Below are 13,403 nucleotides of genomic sequence, written 5' to 3' on the forward strand. Positions count from 1 at the left end.
TCGTCCAGTTGTTTCGAATGCAATGTGGAAACTAGGGGCTGATGATAAGTTTCAAGCTTTATTATTATACCCGTTATGAAATCCGCAAATCGCTGACATGCCCACGTTAATGCGTACGCCTCCTTCTCGATCTGCGCATAGCGTTGTTCTGTCGAGGATAATGTCTTCGAGGCATAGGCAATGACTTTGTATGTTCCATTGGCTTGTTCTTGTCGAAGTATTGCTCCAATCCCATAGCTTGACGCATCGGCGGATACTGCCGTTGGCTTCCTTGGATCGAAGATACCCAAAACAGTGAGCGTCGTCTTGAGGTATTTGAAGGCCATTTCCTGACTTGGGCCCCAAATCCAGCTGTTCTTGGTGCTCAATAGACTACTTAGTGGTTTAAGCTGCTCGGCCATTCGGGGAGTGAACTTTCCAAGATAATTTACCATTCCTAATAGGCGACGTAGCTCTGCGACATCAGATGGTGATTTCATCTCGACTATGGCTCGAACCTTCTCCTCGTCTGGACTGATTCCGGCACTGTCTATTACGTGGCCCAAAAACTTGATCCTTTTGACTCCAAAGAGGCATTTCCTTTCATTGAGCGTGACTCCTTGGTCTTTCAATCTTTCGAGAACTTCCTTCAGGTTTTTATCATGTTCGGCCATGTCCTTGCCCCATACTAGAATGTCGTCCTGATGACAAACTGTGTTCTTGACGCCGTCAATATACGAAGACATTTGGCCTTGGTAGTGCTCGGATGCAGATGTAAAACCAAGGGGCAGGCAGTTGAAGCAATATCTTCCAAATGGCGTCATGAAAGTCGTTAGTAATGTGGAGTCCGGATGTAGCGGTATCTGCCAATAACCGGAATTACAATCAAGTTTTGAGAAGATCTCGGCTCCAGCCAGTCGTCCAAGCGTATGGTCTACAGCCGGTATCTGGTACCGTCACGTTGTACGTAGTTATTCAGTTGCGTATAATCCACGCATATTCTTAATTCGCCAGAATCCTTTCTCACGACCACCATGGGAGCGCACCAGTCTGTGGGGTCCTCGACTCTCCGGATTACTCCCAAATCCACCATTCGTTTCAATTCAGCTTCGACTTGTGACATCAAAGGAATCGCAACTCGACGTGGCGTCGTTACTGCATACGGTACTGTGTTCGGTTTCAGCTTCAGTTTGTAGCTTCGTTTGACTCGTCCTAAGCCAGTAAATAGTTGAGGATAATGGTCCTTTGGTCTTATACTCGTCTCCGTGAGTTGCAGCTCATCGATTCTTTGAACTATTTTCAGGTCTTCACTTGCTCTTAGGCTTAGAAGTGGAACTTGCAATTGGTCGATGACATAGACCTTGTCATGGATGGTGGTGTCTTAACTTGACAGGTAGGCTTCAATGAAACCTTTGCAGTTAATCAAGGTCTTCCCTGGTCCAAACAGACGTCGGTCGGATTTATTCAGCGCTAAGTCTTGAAATTTTGCCTTGTATAGCGAGTCTGGTATTACGCAAACGTCCGCGCCTGTATCTATCTTGAATTGAACTTGTGTTGCATTAATCCTAATGTTTACCATCCAACGATCTTGTATCTCGTCACTGCTGACTTTTCCCAAGAAAGTATCCATTGGCGTTGATTCATCATCCGCAGAGATCATTTGCGATGTGACCTCACGATTGTAGTTGGTGGTTGACCTTAGACACACACGCTCGTAGTGGCCAACCTTCTTACACTTCCGGCAAACTGCTTTATATGCTGGGCATCGCTCTCGGTTGTGTTTCTCGAACATTCCGCATTTCTTGCAGGTATCTGAAGTAACCTTTTGATCGCGTTGAATTGGTCTTGAAGGATGAGTTGCTCTTGGTCGCCTGTTCTCCTTCGTCTGAAAGGTGTTTCGAGAACCAAGCTTTTCGACAACGGCCGGAGTTCCGTTTTTATAACTTCCTGCGTTTAATTCTTGTTGTTGTCGGCGAACCTCTTCGGCATGGCGGGCGGTTGAGATCGCTTTCTCCAATGTAAGGTTTCCGTCTAATTGCATTTTTTCCGACAGGGCTTTGTCTCGCACCCCGACTACTATTCGGTCTCTCAGCAATTCGTCTTGGAGAGTTCCGTAGGCGCATTTCTCAATCTGGGCTCGACACGCGGTGATAAACTCTTCTACCGGTTCGCCATCTTGCTGAACTCGTGAGTTGAAGGTTGCTCGCTCGTAGATAACGTTCCTCCGGAGAATGAAATGTCCTTCGAATTTATTCATAACGACATTGAAGTCGGACTTCTCTGCATCGGTGGCAAACGTAAATGACAAGAATACGTCATCAGCTTTGTCGCCCATCATGTATATTAACGCATTGACTTGTTCCTCCCCTGTCTTGGAACTAAGACCGGACGCGGATCTGAATCTCTCGAACCTCCTTCTGCATCGGGGCCACTCGTTTGAATTCGCAAAGTTGAATTGGCAAGGCGGTTGCACTTGAAAGGCCGCGGCGTTCTGCATTTTCCGTGTCGAGGTAGACCGCAATTCTAGTCGAATACTGATTAACGAATAAAAGCTAACCGTGATATCGCGCGACAAAATACTACGTTAATTTACTTCTGACACCATGTTGTGTGTTTGTACGACTACACAGGAATTGATACTTTAAAACTATGGTTTTATTTACAATGATTAATACATGACCGACGTCCGAGATAGACTGAATGTTTAACACAGACAAGAGAGATTAGATAAAGAATAGACATTAGGCTAATAGGGGGCTGTTCATAAACTGACCTACTAACAATAAAAAGCATAATGTCACAGGTTTAAAATATGTATGCATTTAACAGCCACAGTAAAACAATAGGGTATGCTGAAATACTAATTAAACGAGTACTCAACTGACATATTTAAGTTAATGCCAAATTGAAGGAAATGCCACCCCAAATGCCTCCCAAAACAAGCTATTTACTTGTTGAAAACTTGTGAAAATTTGAGAAAGAATCCTAAACATAGTTTTCCAGCACAAAATGAACATCTATAATCTATTATGTGGATTCGGCACAAAAGTTAAAGCAGTCCAAAACTAGTTTATTAATTGCTCGGACCAGTTTATTTATTCCAAAACCTGGGGTCAGTGGTCCCAGGGACCACTTTATTAATTATCGTTTTTGGAAAAAATAGGCGGTGGGACCAGTTTACAAATTTGGGGTTCCTTATTAGAATTTTTCTATCTTAACATATTTTCTACCAATTCTACTCCTTGGTAGTTAGTACTCCTTGGCTACAACTTCCCTACCAAAGTTTTGTAGTCTATTGAGCAGGCTAGGAAATAAGACAGGTTTACAGGTCAAAAACCAGTTTATTAATAGCTTGGACCACTTTTTTATTCAAAACGCGAGGGTCACTGGTCCCAATGACTAGTTTAATAGTTCCTTTTTTTATTAAAAATGGGGACCTCTTTAATTATTTTCATTTTAACATAAATTTCGACTCCAGGAGTCCAGTTGTGTATACAACCCTAAGCCGAGAGAGATTTTTTTAGAAGAGAGAACGACCACAAGTCCTGGGACCACTGACCAGTAGAAAAATAAATTGGGGAAGGGTCACTGGTCCCGGGACCAGTTTCATATTTAAGACATCAGGGGTCACTGGTCCGGAGGACTAGTTCAGAAATAAACCTTATTTCCAAGCCTGCTATTGAGTGGCTGTGGGCTTTGGAAAACGTTAAAGCTGTCTGCTAGAGGTTCTCTTTTTTCGCGTTTGTACTTTTTTGTGAATTCCTTTGCTACGGTAACGGTTCATCCTTTATTAATAGTTTATTGATTTTCAAAAAGAGTATCCATGTACAAGAAAAGCGCTTAATAAAAGTGGAAGCTTTTTCTCCCAAAGACCCGAAAAACATAAAAAACGGAACAGTGTGAGTAACTGTGAAAGAAAAACGTTCATATAAGCCTTGGCTGGTAAGAATCGAACTGAGGGGAAAACGCTGAATCTTTCTTTATGGCCATGTTTTTTATTATCATTAAAATGTTACGTATGTTATCTAAACAGGGAACTGTACAAAGTAAGATGGATTTGAAGGATTGTCGTGTTATGGTCGAACGTTTAAGCTGGTAAGTGATGGATATCAATAAGGCATGTTACGGATCCAAGCCTATCGAAACTATTATACCTTGAAAAGAAAATGATCTTTCTTGCTATTTCAAAATTAAAAAATACTAGCAGAATAAATAATTTATATGAAGCTACCCTTAACGAAAAAAAACCTCTAAAAAACGTCTTCAGCCCAACCTAAGACGTGTTTTAGAGGTGGTATTTTCGGTAAGGGTAGTTGTATTCAAAAAATGGGTTTGAGGAATTTCTTAATCTTGAAGAAAGTTGCAGTGTCAATTGTCACAATCTTTTCAACTAGCTAAGCATGTTTTTCTAAGCTTTGATAGCGAAAGCTACAATTGGGAAACCTGTCTTGTTATATGTTCGTTTTCTTCTGTTTGAAAAGAAATTTTATTTTAGGGAAGCTTTACAATTTCACAAACTCTCGGCACAAAATTCCGAAATGAGTTTAGTAAATCTTCAAAGGGTGGCGATTAAAGAGCTATTTGAGAAATTATTGCAATATTGGCTGTTTAAGGCAAATATAAAATTAGGGAAACTTGGTTTTTAGGAACTGAAGACTGAGGAAGATTGTAATTATGATCACTTGAGTAAAGATGATCTCATCAATGAAGTTAAAGCCAGGGATGATCGAGTCAGGGAACTGGAAGCCGAGGTATTTTTAACTAGTGTGAAATTAAGCACAGAAATACGAGACCAGTTTGGTATCGTAGCCCATTTTAAATGTACAGGATGAGTTGTCGAATCTTATGTCCCTTAAAGTAGAACCAAACTCTGTGGGTGGGTGAATAATTAAGTTTATTTGTGAAAATACCAACCAGGAGTGGCTCTGATCTAAGGGGATTGGTAACACGTTCCTCTTTAGTAACAAAGAAACCCAGCTAGGACCTTTGTTCTATCTTGCTTGCCCCTTTAAAATATGCTCAGCCAATGAAAGAATATTTACTGTTAAAATGAAATCTTATTTTGTTTAGCGTAATGTTTTAATTTCAAACATGGGAAAAGAGAGAGTGAAAACAACGTTAACGATAAATAAGAAAATAGACGAAATTGAAAGACTCAATAGGGTCAATAAAGCGTTGGAAAGGAGTATCAAAGATCTGATGGTATGGAACACTTTTCATTTTAATGGTCGGTGGGGAAGAGTTACTCCAAAGGTTAAGAGTTGATTGTTTGAAAAATAGGAGAAAAGTGGAATGGATCAATTAGCTAACGATGAATTAGTGAAATCTGAACCCGTTGAAAATGATTCGGGAATTAATGGCCAGGAGTTATCTCTTCCAATTGTGATGCACAGTGTCGAAGCTGTCAATGTCCAAGGCATGCTGGGTAGAGAAGAAATTAGTCAAGAATCGCCTTATGTTGCCGAGGTTGGCAATGCTAACAACGAAACTGAAATTATCCCAAAAATGTCTAAAAATGTGGGGTTTATAACGCGAATTACGAATGCGTGTGTCCCTAAGTTGATATGCAGTGAGAAATCGCCACTTTGTGTACCTTCGCCGAAGCTCGAAGCCGAAAACGAATTGAAAATGCCTCTCGACACAACGACGGAAAGTGATTCGTCACGAGAACCTCTTGAGAACAATAATACAATTATCGATTCTTATCGCAAATCGCAAAGTGTTTCAAAAGAGGGAGAAACTGACGAAAGAACAACTCGATCAAAGGAATTTCGTGTTCCCGAATTGAATGTTGAAGTCGAAAAACACTTGGATCTTTCTCTTGGCGCAAATGTCGAAAGCGATTCACTAGAATTAGCCGTAGAAAACGATCTCGATGATAACCAATCCAGAATAACCTGGACAGGTGCGAAGAAAACTGATAGACAAAATCGAACTATGGTACTGTGTTTGCCAAAACTGAAGCGTGTTGATCCAAAGAGTGTGCCAGAGTGTGTTCCTAAACCAGAACGTAGCCCAAATGAACTGTCAGAATTGACCTCCGTCTCTATGGAAATCAATTTACCCGAAGTTCCTATTGAAGTCGGAAATAATAGTTCGGTGTCCAACTCGGAGACATTTCAAGAAATCGCTCCAAAGAATTCCGAATCATCTTGTTCGGAAATTGGTAAGTCATTTTATACTTTAATAATCTGAGTGCCCAGAGTGGGGTTTCATATTCCTACCCCCAATGGGGGAAATATGCTAATCAATCATTTCCACCTTCTCAGTGTATAGTCTAATGGCGTTTTCCATTTTACTGCTCAGAGATCGCTCTTGATTTGCTCTAGACGACATGAAATGCGCTTCATTTCTTGAGCTGCGTTAACGATTGTCTTTTTCCGTAATAATCGTCGATACAAATTTAGCGAGCTATCTATTCTGTACAGATTAGCACCGATGGGATCTCGGGTCCAGCGCTCAGTAAATGGAAAACGGAAATCCGAGCGCGAGCAGTTCTAGCGCCCTTGAGCGCTAAGTTGAATACGCTATTGGTGTTGCTGCTAGCTAGGTCAAAAACTGAAAAAACCTATTTAATACTCGTGGTAAAAGCAGGCAGATCCCTATTCCAGGGTTCGTGCAGAACCCGTATCAAAAAAAATTGGGAAATATCTCGAGGATTTGAGGTGTGTCGTCATAAGTTTCCATCTTGGATTTTTATCCGAAAATTTCGTTCGACGAGCTCTACTTTCCATCTTTCCTCCACTTTAATTCAGAACTAGCTTTTACCCGCGGCGTCGCTCGCGTGTAATAAGAACTTGCATGAAAATGATTTAAAGAATGGTTAGATTTTACTTATGGCCAACCTTTTCGAAGCACCCTAGGAGCGAAGGCACTCAGTGTTGCCCGTCAGCCCGTCGGGACATTTTTTTATTACTTTTCATGCCTAGATTATTCCATAAAGAATTGTTTTAAAATTTCTGGCCGCCATTTATAAAGATGACAACAAACTGAACCCAAAAGACCATTCAGCCCGTCTATAGGATAAGATTTTTTACATTTCTGGGCGCCATTTATTAAGCTGGCGGCGGATTGGAAATATCTTTCTTGGTACGCGCCTACTGCTTATGGGTAACGTTCCTGCAAATGTTCAGCCTTCTAGGGTTTGGGCTGGGCGTTGATTATCAGTCAGTCAGTCAAGACTTTGATTTATATAGATATAGAAGATATGGTTGTCAAGGCCTTAAATGTACTGAGTTTTTTTAAACTTGTTTTGTCATCCTCGCTGTAGATTATTCGAACCAATTATGCAAAACAATTTCTTAGGTACAAGATAAACATTTTACGTTCCAGCCCTAAATTGTTATTTCAAGATTTCCCAAAAATTACTTAATGGGTTAAATTCGCCTGGGGTGTTAATATAAGATAATGTTAAATAGCACTGACCTGTAGCTACTGTCTAAAACTAAGGACGCTTTCAAAAACGTTCAAATCAGTAAAAATATCCGAATGTATATTTTTTTTAGAAAAACTATTGAACTCTCTACCGATAAAATAGTGTTCAGCTTTTGGACCTAATTTTATCTTTAAACTTCTTTTCAATCGTTTTGGTTTGTAAATACCCAATAACAGTGGCATCAAGCCATTAGGTAGTAATTGTAGGTGCGTGGGGTGGTGAAGTGGTTAGCACTTTCGCCTCGCACCAGGAAAGTCCCGCTACCGCTTCCTTAGAATATCCGAACGGATTTTTAACATTTTTCGAAAAACGAGTGAACTCTCTACCGATAAATTCATATAGTGTTCAGCTTTTGGACCTTTCGCCTCACACCAAGAGAGTCCCGGGTTTGATCCCGGACTGTGGCACGGGGTGGAAAACCTGGGTACAAACCCTTCTGCATAGAGTTGTGAAAGTTCTCTCCCCACTTTTTCCTGCGCGGTGTAACCCGGTTTCTCCTTTCCACCAAAACTTGCTGAGGTTAATGGTAATACTTAGTATACGGCGCTGTCGGTAAGCTGTGGCGTAGGAGCTAGCCACCACCTCTCTGCATTGAAATCGTGACCCATTGAATGTTATGGACGCGCAATAAAGCTAGATTATTATGTATCAGAACCTTTAAAATGTCCTCTTTCGCAAGGGTCTTCACTCCTTTCTTATCGCTGGTACCATAAGAAAATAAAGTATAGCTCTCTATAAGAATGAAGCGTGTACATTTTCATACTTACCCCGTACCAGTGTAGGGGCTAGCCTTGGTAGTCAAAATTTCGCTCCATCTATTAATTTATTATGATAATTCTGGCATGCACATAATCAGTTATAATTATCATACTAATAATAACTTCAAGACATTTAACGATTTAATTACTATATAAAATTTGAAAATTTTCTAAACAAATATTTCAGCTCTTTTAACGCCAAAAGTTCCTAACGGGTGGCTTTAGAAACTTTTTAAAAATTTCAATGGATGTAATGCTGTTTACATGGCTTAAATGGAGAGTTTCATACTTATAGGGAGCTATATATTATTTTCTTATGCTGGTACTTATTTCGACCAAAATTTCGGAGTTTATTTGTTGCTGGATAAAATGAGATATTGTTTCTGGTTACACAGATTTTTGGAACAATAAGTTTTATCTATCGAAGGGATATCCACATTAGTTATTTTTAATCATGTGTCAATTGTACTTTATTTCACATATGTGGAATATATAACACTAATCAGACCTCGGGGGTGCCATTTGCCAGAAGGAGAAACAAAGTGAAAAACTAGACGCGACAAAAGAGAGAGAGGGGTGCAAGATCGAAATAAATTGGTAACTTGTGTTCACCCAGCATCAATACAACCTTTCTAGTTTCGCGCCGAGGTTTCTCATGCATTTCAGTTGATGTTCGTTCATCCCCTTTTGGTTGATGAGGTCGTTTACTCATCGGCTAACGCCTTGATCAGCACTGTTTCTTTTCTTTAACACGGAGTTTTCGTAGAGGCTTTAGCATTTCATTTTTTAAGAAGTGCGCTTGAATGTTACTGTATTTTTGATGCTATATTGTAAATGGAATGTCGTTTTTATATTTCGTTAATAAGAAACGTTCAACTCGGATCAAATATTCAATTGATTATAAAAGGGGTCCACAACGTCACATTAAAAAGGGTAACGAAGAAAAACGCTTCAAATGTGATCAGTGTGACTATGGATCCACGCAGAAGGTTCATTTGATCGAACATCAACGCATTCACAGTGGCGAAAAACCCTTCAAATGTGATCAGTGTGACTATGCAAGTACACGGAAGAGTAATTTGATCAATCCTCAACACATTCACACAGGTGAAAAACACCTTCAAATGTGATCAGTGTGACTATGGATCCACGCAGAAGGTTCATTTGATCGAACATCAACGCATTCACAGTGGTGAAAGACCCTTCACATGTGATCAGTGTGACTATAAATGTACACAGAAGTATAATTTGATCAAACATCAACGCATTCACACTGGTGAAAAACCCTTCAAATGTGATCAATGTGACTATGCAAGTACGTGGAAGAGTTCTTTGACAGAACATAAACGTAGAAGGCACATGACTGACTAAATGGATTTGAAGGCTGCTAGACCATGTAAAATTTCGTTTTAATCGTAACATGAACATTTTAAAAAATATTGTTGGACAAAAACTTTTATCTTTCATCCTTTTTTGTAATGAATAGGCCGTAACTGTTAATGCTAAAATAAAAAATAAACAAGTTGGGAAAACCAAAATATTACCTCTCCGAGTCAAGACGACTACTTACAAATTTATTTACCCAGATATGGAAATGTTTCTTAAGTTAAAATTTATGAAATATTAAAGCAGTGTACAAAGCATAGCAAATATACTGTAAATCAGACGACATTTTACATCCAATAATGATATACTTGTGCACATTAAAATCATCCGATGGGGGAAAAACGGGAAATGAAGAGATAAAACTTTGGAGGGATATTACCTTTACGTGTTTGTAAAGGCCCAATTTTCTACTCCTTAACTGTATGCCCTCTATGTTCAAAGCCATATTCACAACAGGGTTGCCATGTAAACACTATCCTCTCGTTTCATCTCAACGATTTTCTTAGTTTGTCAACATGACTGTTAACGTTACATAACACCAAAGCTTATTTGTGGCTACACACACTGAAAGTAAATGCGTACCATAAAAAGCATGAAAACATGAAGCTATTATCCGATTACGATCAGACCTTTCACTGGTCTGGGCTGCGTTCAGCAGAGCTCACCAAAAAAGACAGCGGATTTTGGAAATGTTTACCGGTGAGGTCTGTCGTCATAGCTTTTCTCCGGTCATCGGCGATTTATAAATGACGCTAGCGCAATAAAGCGTGCAAGGTACCAAGGTTTAACAAAAATTGTATGATAACATATTTATAGAGATAGATAACAACTTTTATAATTAAAATTAGAAACTAACATATCTCTTAAAATTCTCGCGTGATCAACTGGTTTCACGCCAATTAAATAGCTATAGTCCCATAGAGCTATTTGTATTAATTCCTCCATGGTTTTTTCGCCAAGCTGAGAACTACGCGTTTTACGTCACGTCAATCAAGCCGACTATTTTCTTTGAAGACCGCGCTAGCTCAGCGCGAACCACCGTGACGTCAAAATGTAGGACACTGCTATCAACGCTGGGCTCTGCTGAACGCGGCCCAGATTTCCACCATGATTATAAAATCTAAGCCTAATTATTTAAAAGTGTATTTAACTTTCGGCTCACTCTGAACCGTTAATGTCTCTGCATTACAGAAACGAAAACCATACCCAAGCGTTTACTTTTTGGTTCACTAGGCCTATTGACAAATAAAAGTTCATTCGACCAACATAGTAGCGTTGTGCTTGTATTCACTTTAGAAAGGATTATGCTATAAAGAGATGTAGTATAGCTTAAGTAATATATAAACACCCATTTTAAATAATAATATTAAAAACAATCTTTGGAATATCAAAATGAAATAGAGCTTTAAAGCTACAAAAGTACTAAATGCATCATAATTACGAAAAATATTTCCACATATTCACTTTATATTAAGGATAAAGGGAATATTATGGTTCTGTAGGATTTCTTTACACATCAAAACAAAACGAACTTCTAACGCAGCGCACTACTGTAACAACGGACGGACACACACAGACAAAAACATAGACTGCTTTTTAACTCTTTCCGTATTAATTTTGAATTGAGAAACAAGATTATCTTAAATATTAAAATAAATATAATTAATATTTAATATTTTCTTCGTTAGTTATTCGCCTTATTGAACGTTACATCGTTTTTAAAAAGAACTATTAAACATTCTTGAGAGACTTGACTAATATTGGCGTTTGAAATGAAGCATACGCCGGTTGCTTCGCTTTACTCAAATAGGTAGTATATAAGGGTGTCGAACTACAGCTAAAAGCAAGAACAACCGCAATTGCGAAAACCTATCGTGGACAACCCACCCTAGGGAGGCTAGACGTTTCTCGTAACCCTAGCTGATCGCCGCGAATGTCTTAAACCCATCGATGACGATGGAGTAGAAGCCAGGTGTGCAGACTGGTGTCCATGTGGGATGGACAAAAACAAAGACCAGAAGATGGTGGTGTAGAAGCCAGGTGTACAGACTGGTGTTCATGTGGGATGGACAAAAACAAAGACCAGAAGAAGGTGGTGTAGAAGCCAGATGTACAGACTGGTGTCCATGTGGGATGGACAATGACCAGAAGATGGTGGTGTTAGAAGCCAGTATGTACAGACTGGTGTCCAAGTGGAATGGACCAAAACAAAGACCAGAAGATGGTGGTGATTAGAAGCCAGTATGTACAGACTGGTGTCCAAGTGGGATGGACAAAAACCAGAAGATGGTGGTGATTAGAAGCCAGTATGTACAGACTGGTGTCCAAGTGGAATGGACGTAGACCAGAAGATGGTGGTGATTAGAAGCCAGTAAGTACAGACTGGTGTCCGTGTGGGGTGGACAAAGACCAGAAGATGGTGGTGTGAGAACTCAAGTAGAGGAGCCATTTCCGAATCTGTGAAAGCAGTTCGGAAATGGCGAACACGTTTGCTCCGATTTGGAAACTGCGAACGCGGTCACGTGGGTGTAACAACAGACACACACACAAACACACACACAAACAAACAGACACACACGATCGTTACAGAACCTCTCCGTGACATACGTCACTCGGAGAGGTAACAAGTTGGGAAAGCCAAAATATTACCTCTCCGAGTGGAGATGACTATCACTACCCCTTAAACTACCTAAATATATGCATCTATCGCTTTTTTTAATTCTTTGCAAGTGCTGGAATTTAATTTTAAAATAGTCAATTGTTCAAGCCTTTTCAATATCTCTCAATTGCTGTGGAAACTCTACTCTCTCGCTATACCTCAACCGTATTCTTAGTCTACCAGTATGATTTGTAACATTTGTCCATATCAAAGCTGAATCATACCTCACCACACAAAAAGCAAATGCCCCAAAACATGGAAGCCACAACCCAATCACACATAAGCTAGGCTCCCACTTAACCAAATAATTATTAAACAGTTAAATACTCACAAAGATTGGCAAAATCAATCTCCTTCAGTAATACATAGCGCTTAAATATATTATTTTCCGAACAAAATTAATCGAGCAAATTTAACGCTTAACTTCTTCTCTTGAAATTCTATCAAAGAGTGATTCAACTTGTTTAAAAAAAGGTTTTTTTCGCAAATAGGGCGCTATCATATCAACCGCAATTCCGTCATATTTAAAAAATATACATTGCTAACACTTTTTTAGACACAATAGTGGAAGTTTTAGTCTCATTTAAAACATGTAAAACAATTATCTCATCTACAAATAGCTTACACATTTCTTTTTTAACAATATCTAGCCGTTTGGATTTTTCTAAAGCAATCTTACCACCAAAATATTTTTTGATATAGAATAAATGTTCTATGTTCTTCATTTTTGAAAATATATTTTTTAGCGTTTGTAATGATTACTCTCTACACCTACACTAATCTAACAAGGAGTATAAATCCACTAGTGGAAGCAGTGTTTTTATTGAAAATATATTTTTTAAGCGTTAAATCTAACTGGGAGTAATATGAAAGGAGTAGAAGCTTATCTGTCTTAGGAAATATGAAATTTTATCTTAACAGTTCGTTAAATCATAAGTTTATAACGAAAAAACGCGGAAGGGGAAAACGAGCAGACAACAACGATTTTTGGAGGTAGAAGTTTAAGAGCGCCATCTGTCGTCCGTGCCAAAGTTGAACTTCCACTCGAAAGGCAATGTGAAAGTGGATAAAATAATGCCATCAGCTATTTAACTGCGTCGATATATTTAACGACTTGACCCATGACATGCCCTTAACACTGGCTTCTATGAATCCTATTTATTCTTGGATGCTAGGAAACTTGGTA

The 13,403-nt window shown here is 39.2% G+C and overlaps 1 protein-coding gene across 1 annotated transcript in view; it reads left to right on the top strand.

Moving 5' to 3' along the window:
* The first annotated feature begins 4,517 nt into the window (after positions 1 to 4,517).
* Positions 4,518 to 13,403, top strand: part of LOC149620965 (uncharacterized) — a 41,857-nt gene continuing 32,971 nt past the window's right edge. Inside the window, exons 1-4 of the mRNA XM_089854659.1 lie at positions 4,518 to 4,526; positions 4,626 to 4,730; positions 5,050 to 5,181; positions 5,260 to 6,145. Coding sequence (XP_089710785.1) covers positions 4,518 to 4,526; positions 4,626 to 4,730; positions 5,050 to 5,181; positions 5,260 to 6,145 — 1,132 coding nt within the window. The remainder of the gene's footprint in view (positions 4,527 to 4,625; positions 4,731 to 5,049; positions 5,182 to 5,259; positions 6,146 to 13,403) is intronic.

Source organism: Phalangium opilio, unplaced genomic scaffold, assembly GCF_054372755.1.
Source record: "Phalangium opilio isolate 3A_F unplaced genomic scaffold, DU_Popi_V2 ptg000209l_1, whole genome shotgun sequence".
Lineage (NCBI taxonomy): Eukaryota > Metazoa > Arthropoda > Arachnida > Opiliones > Phalangiidae > Phalangium > Phalangium opilio.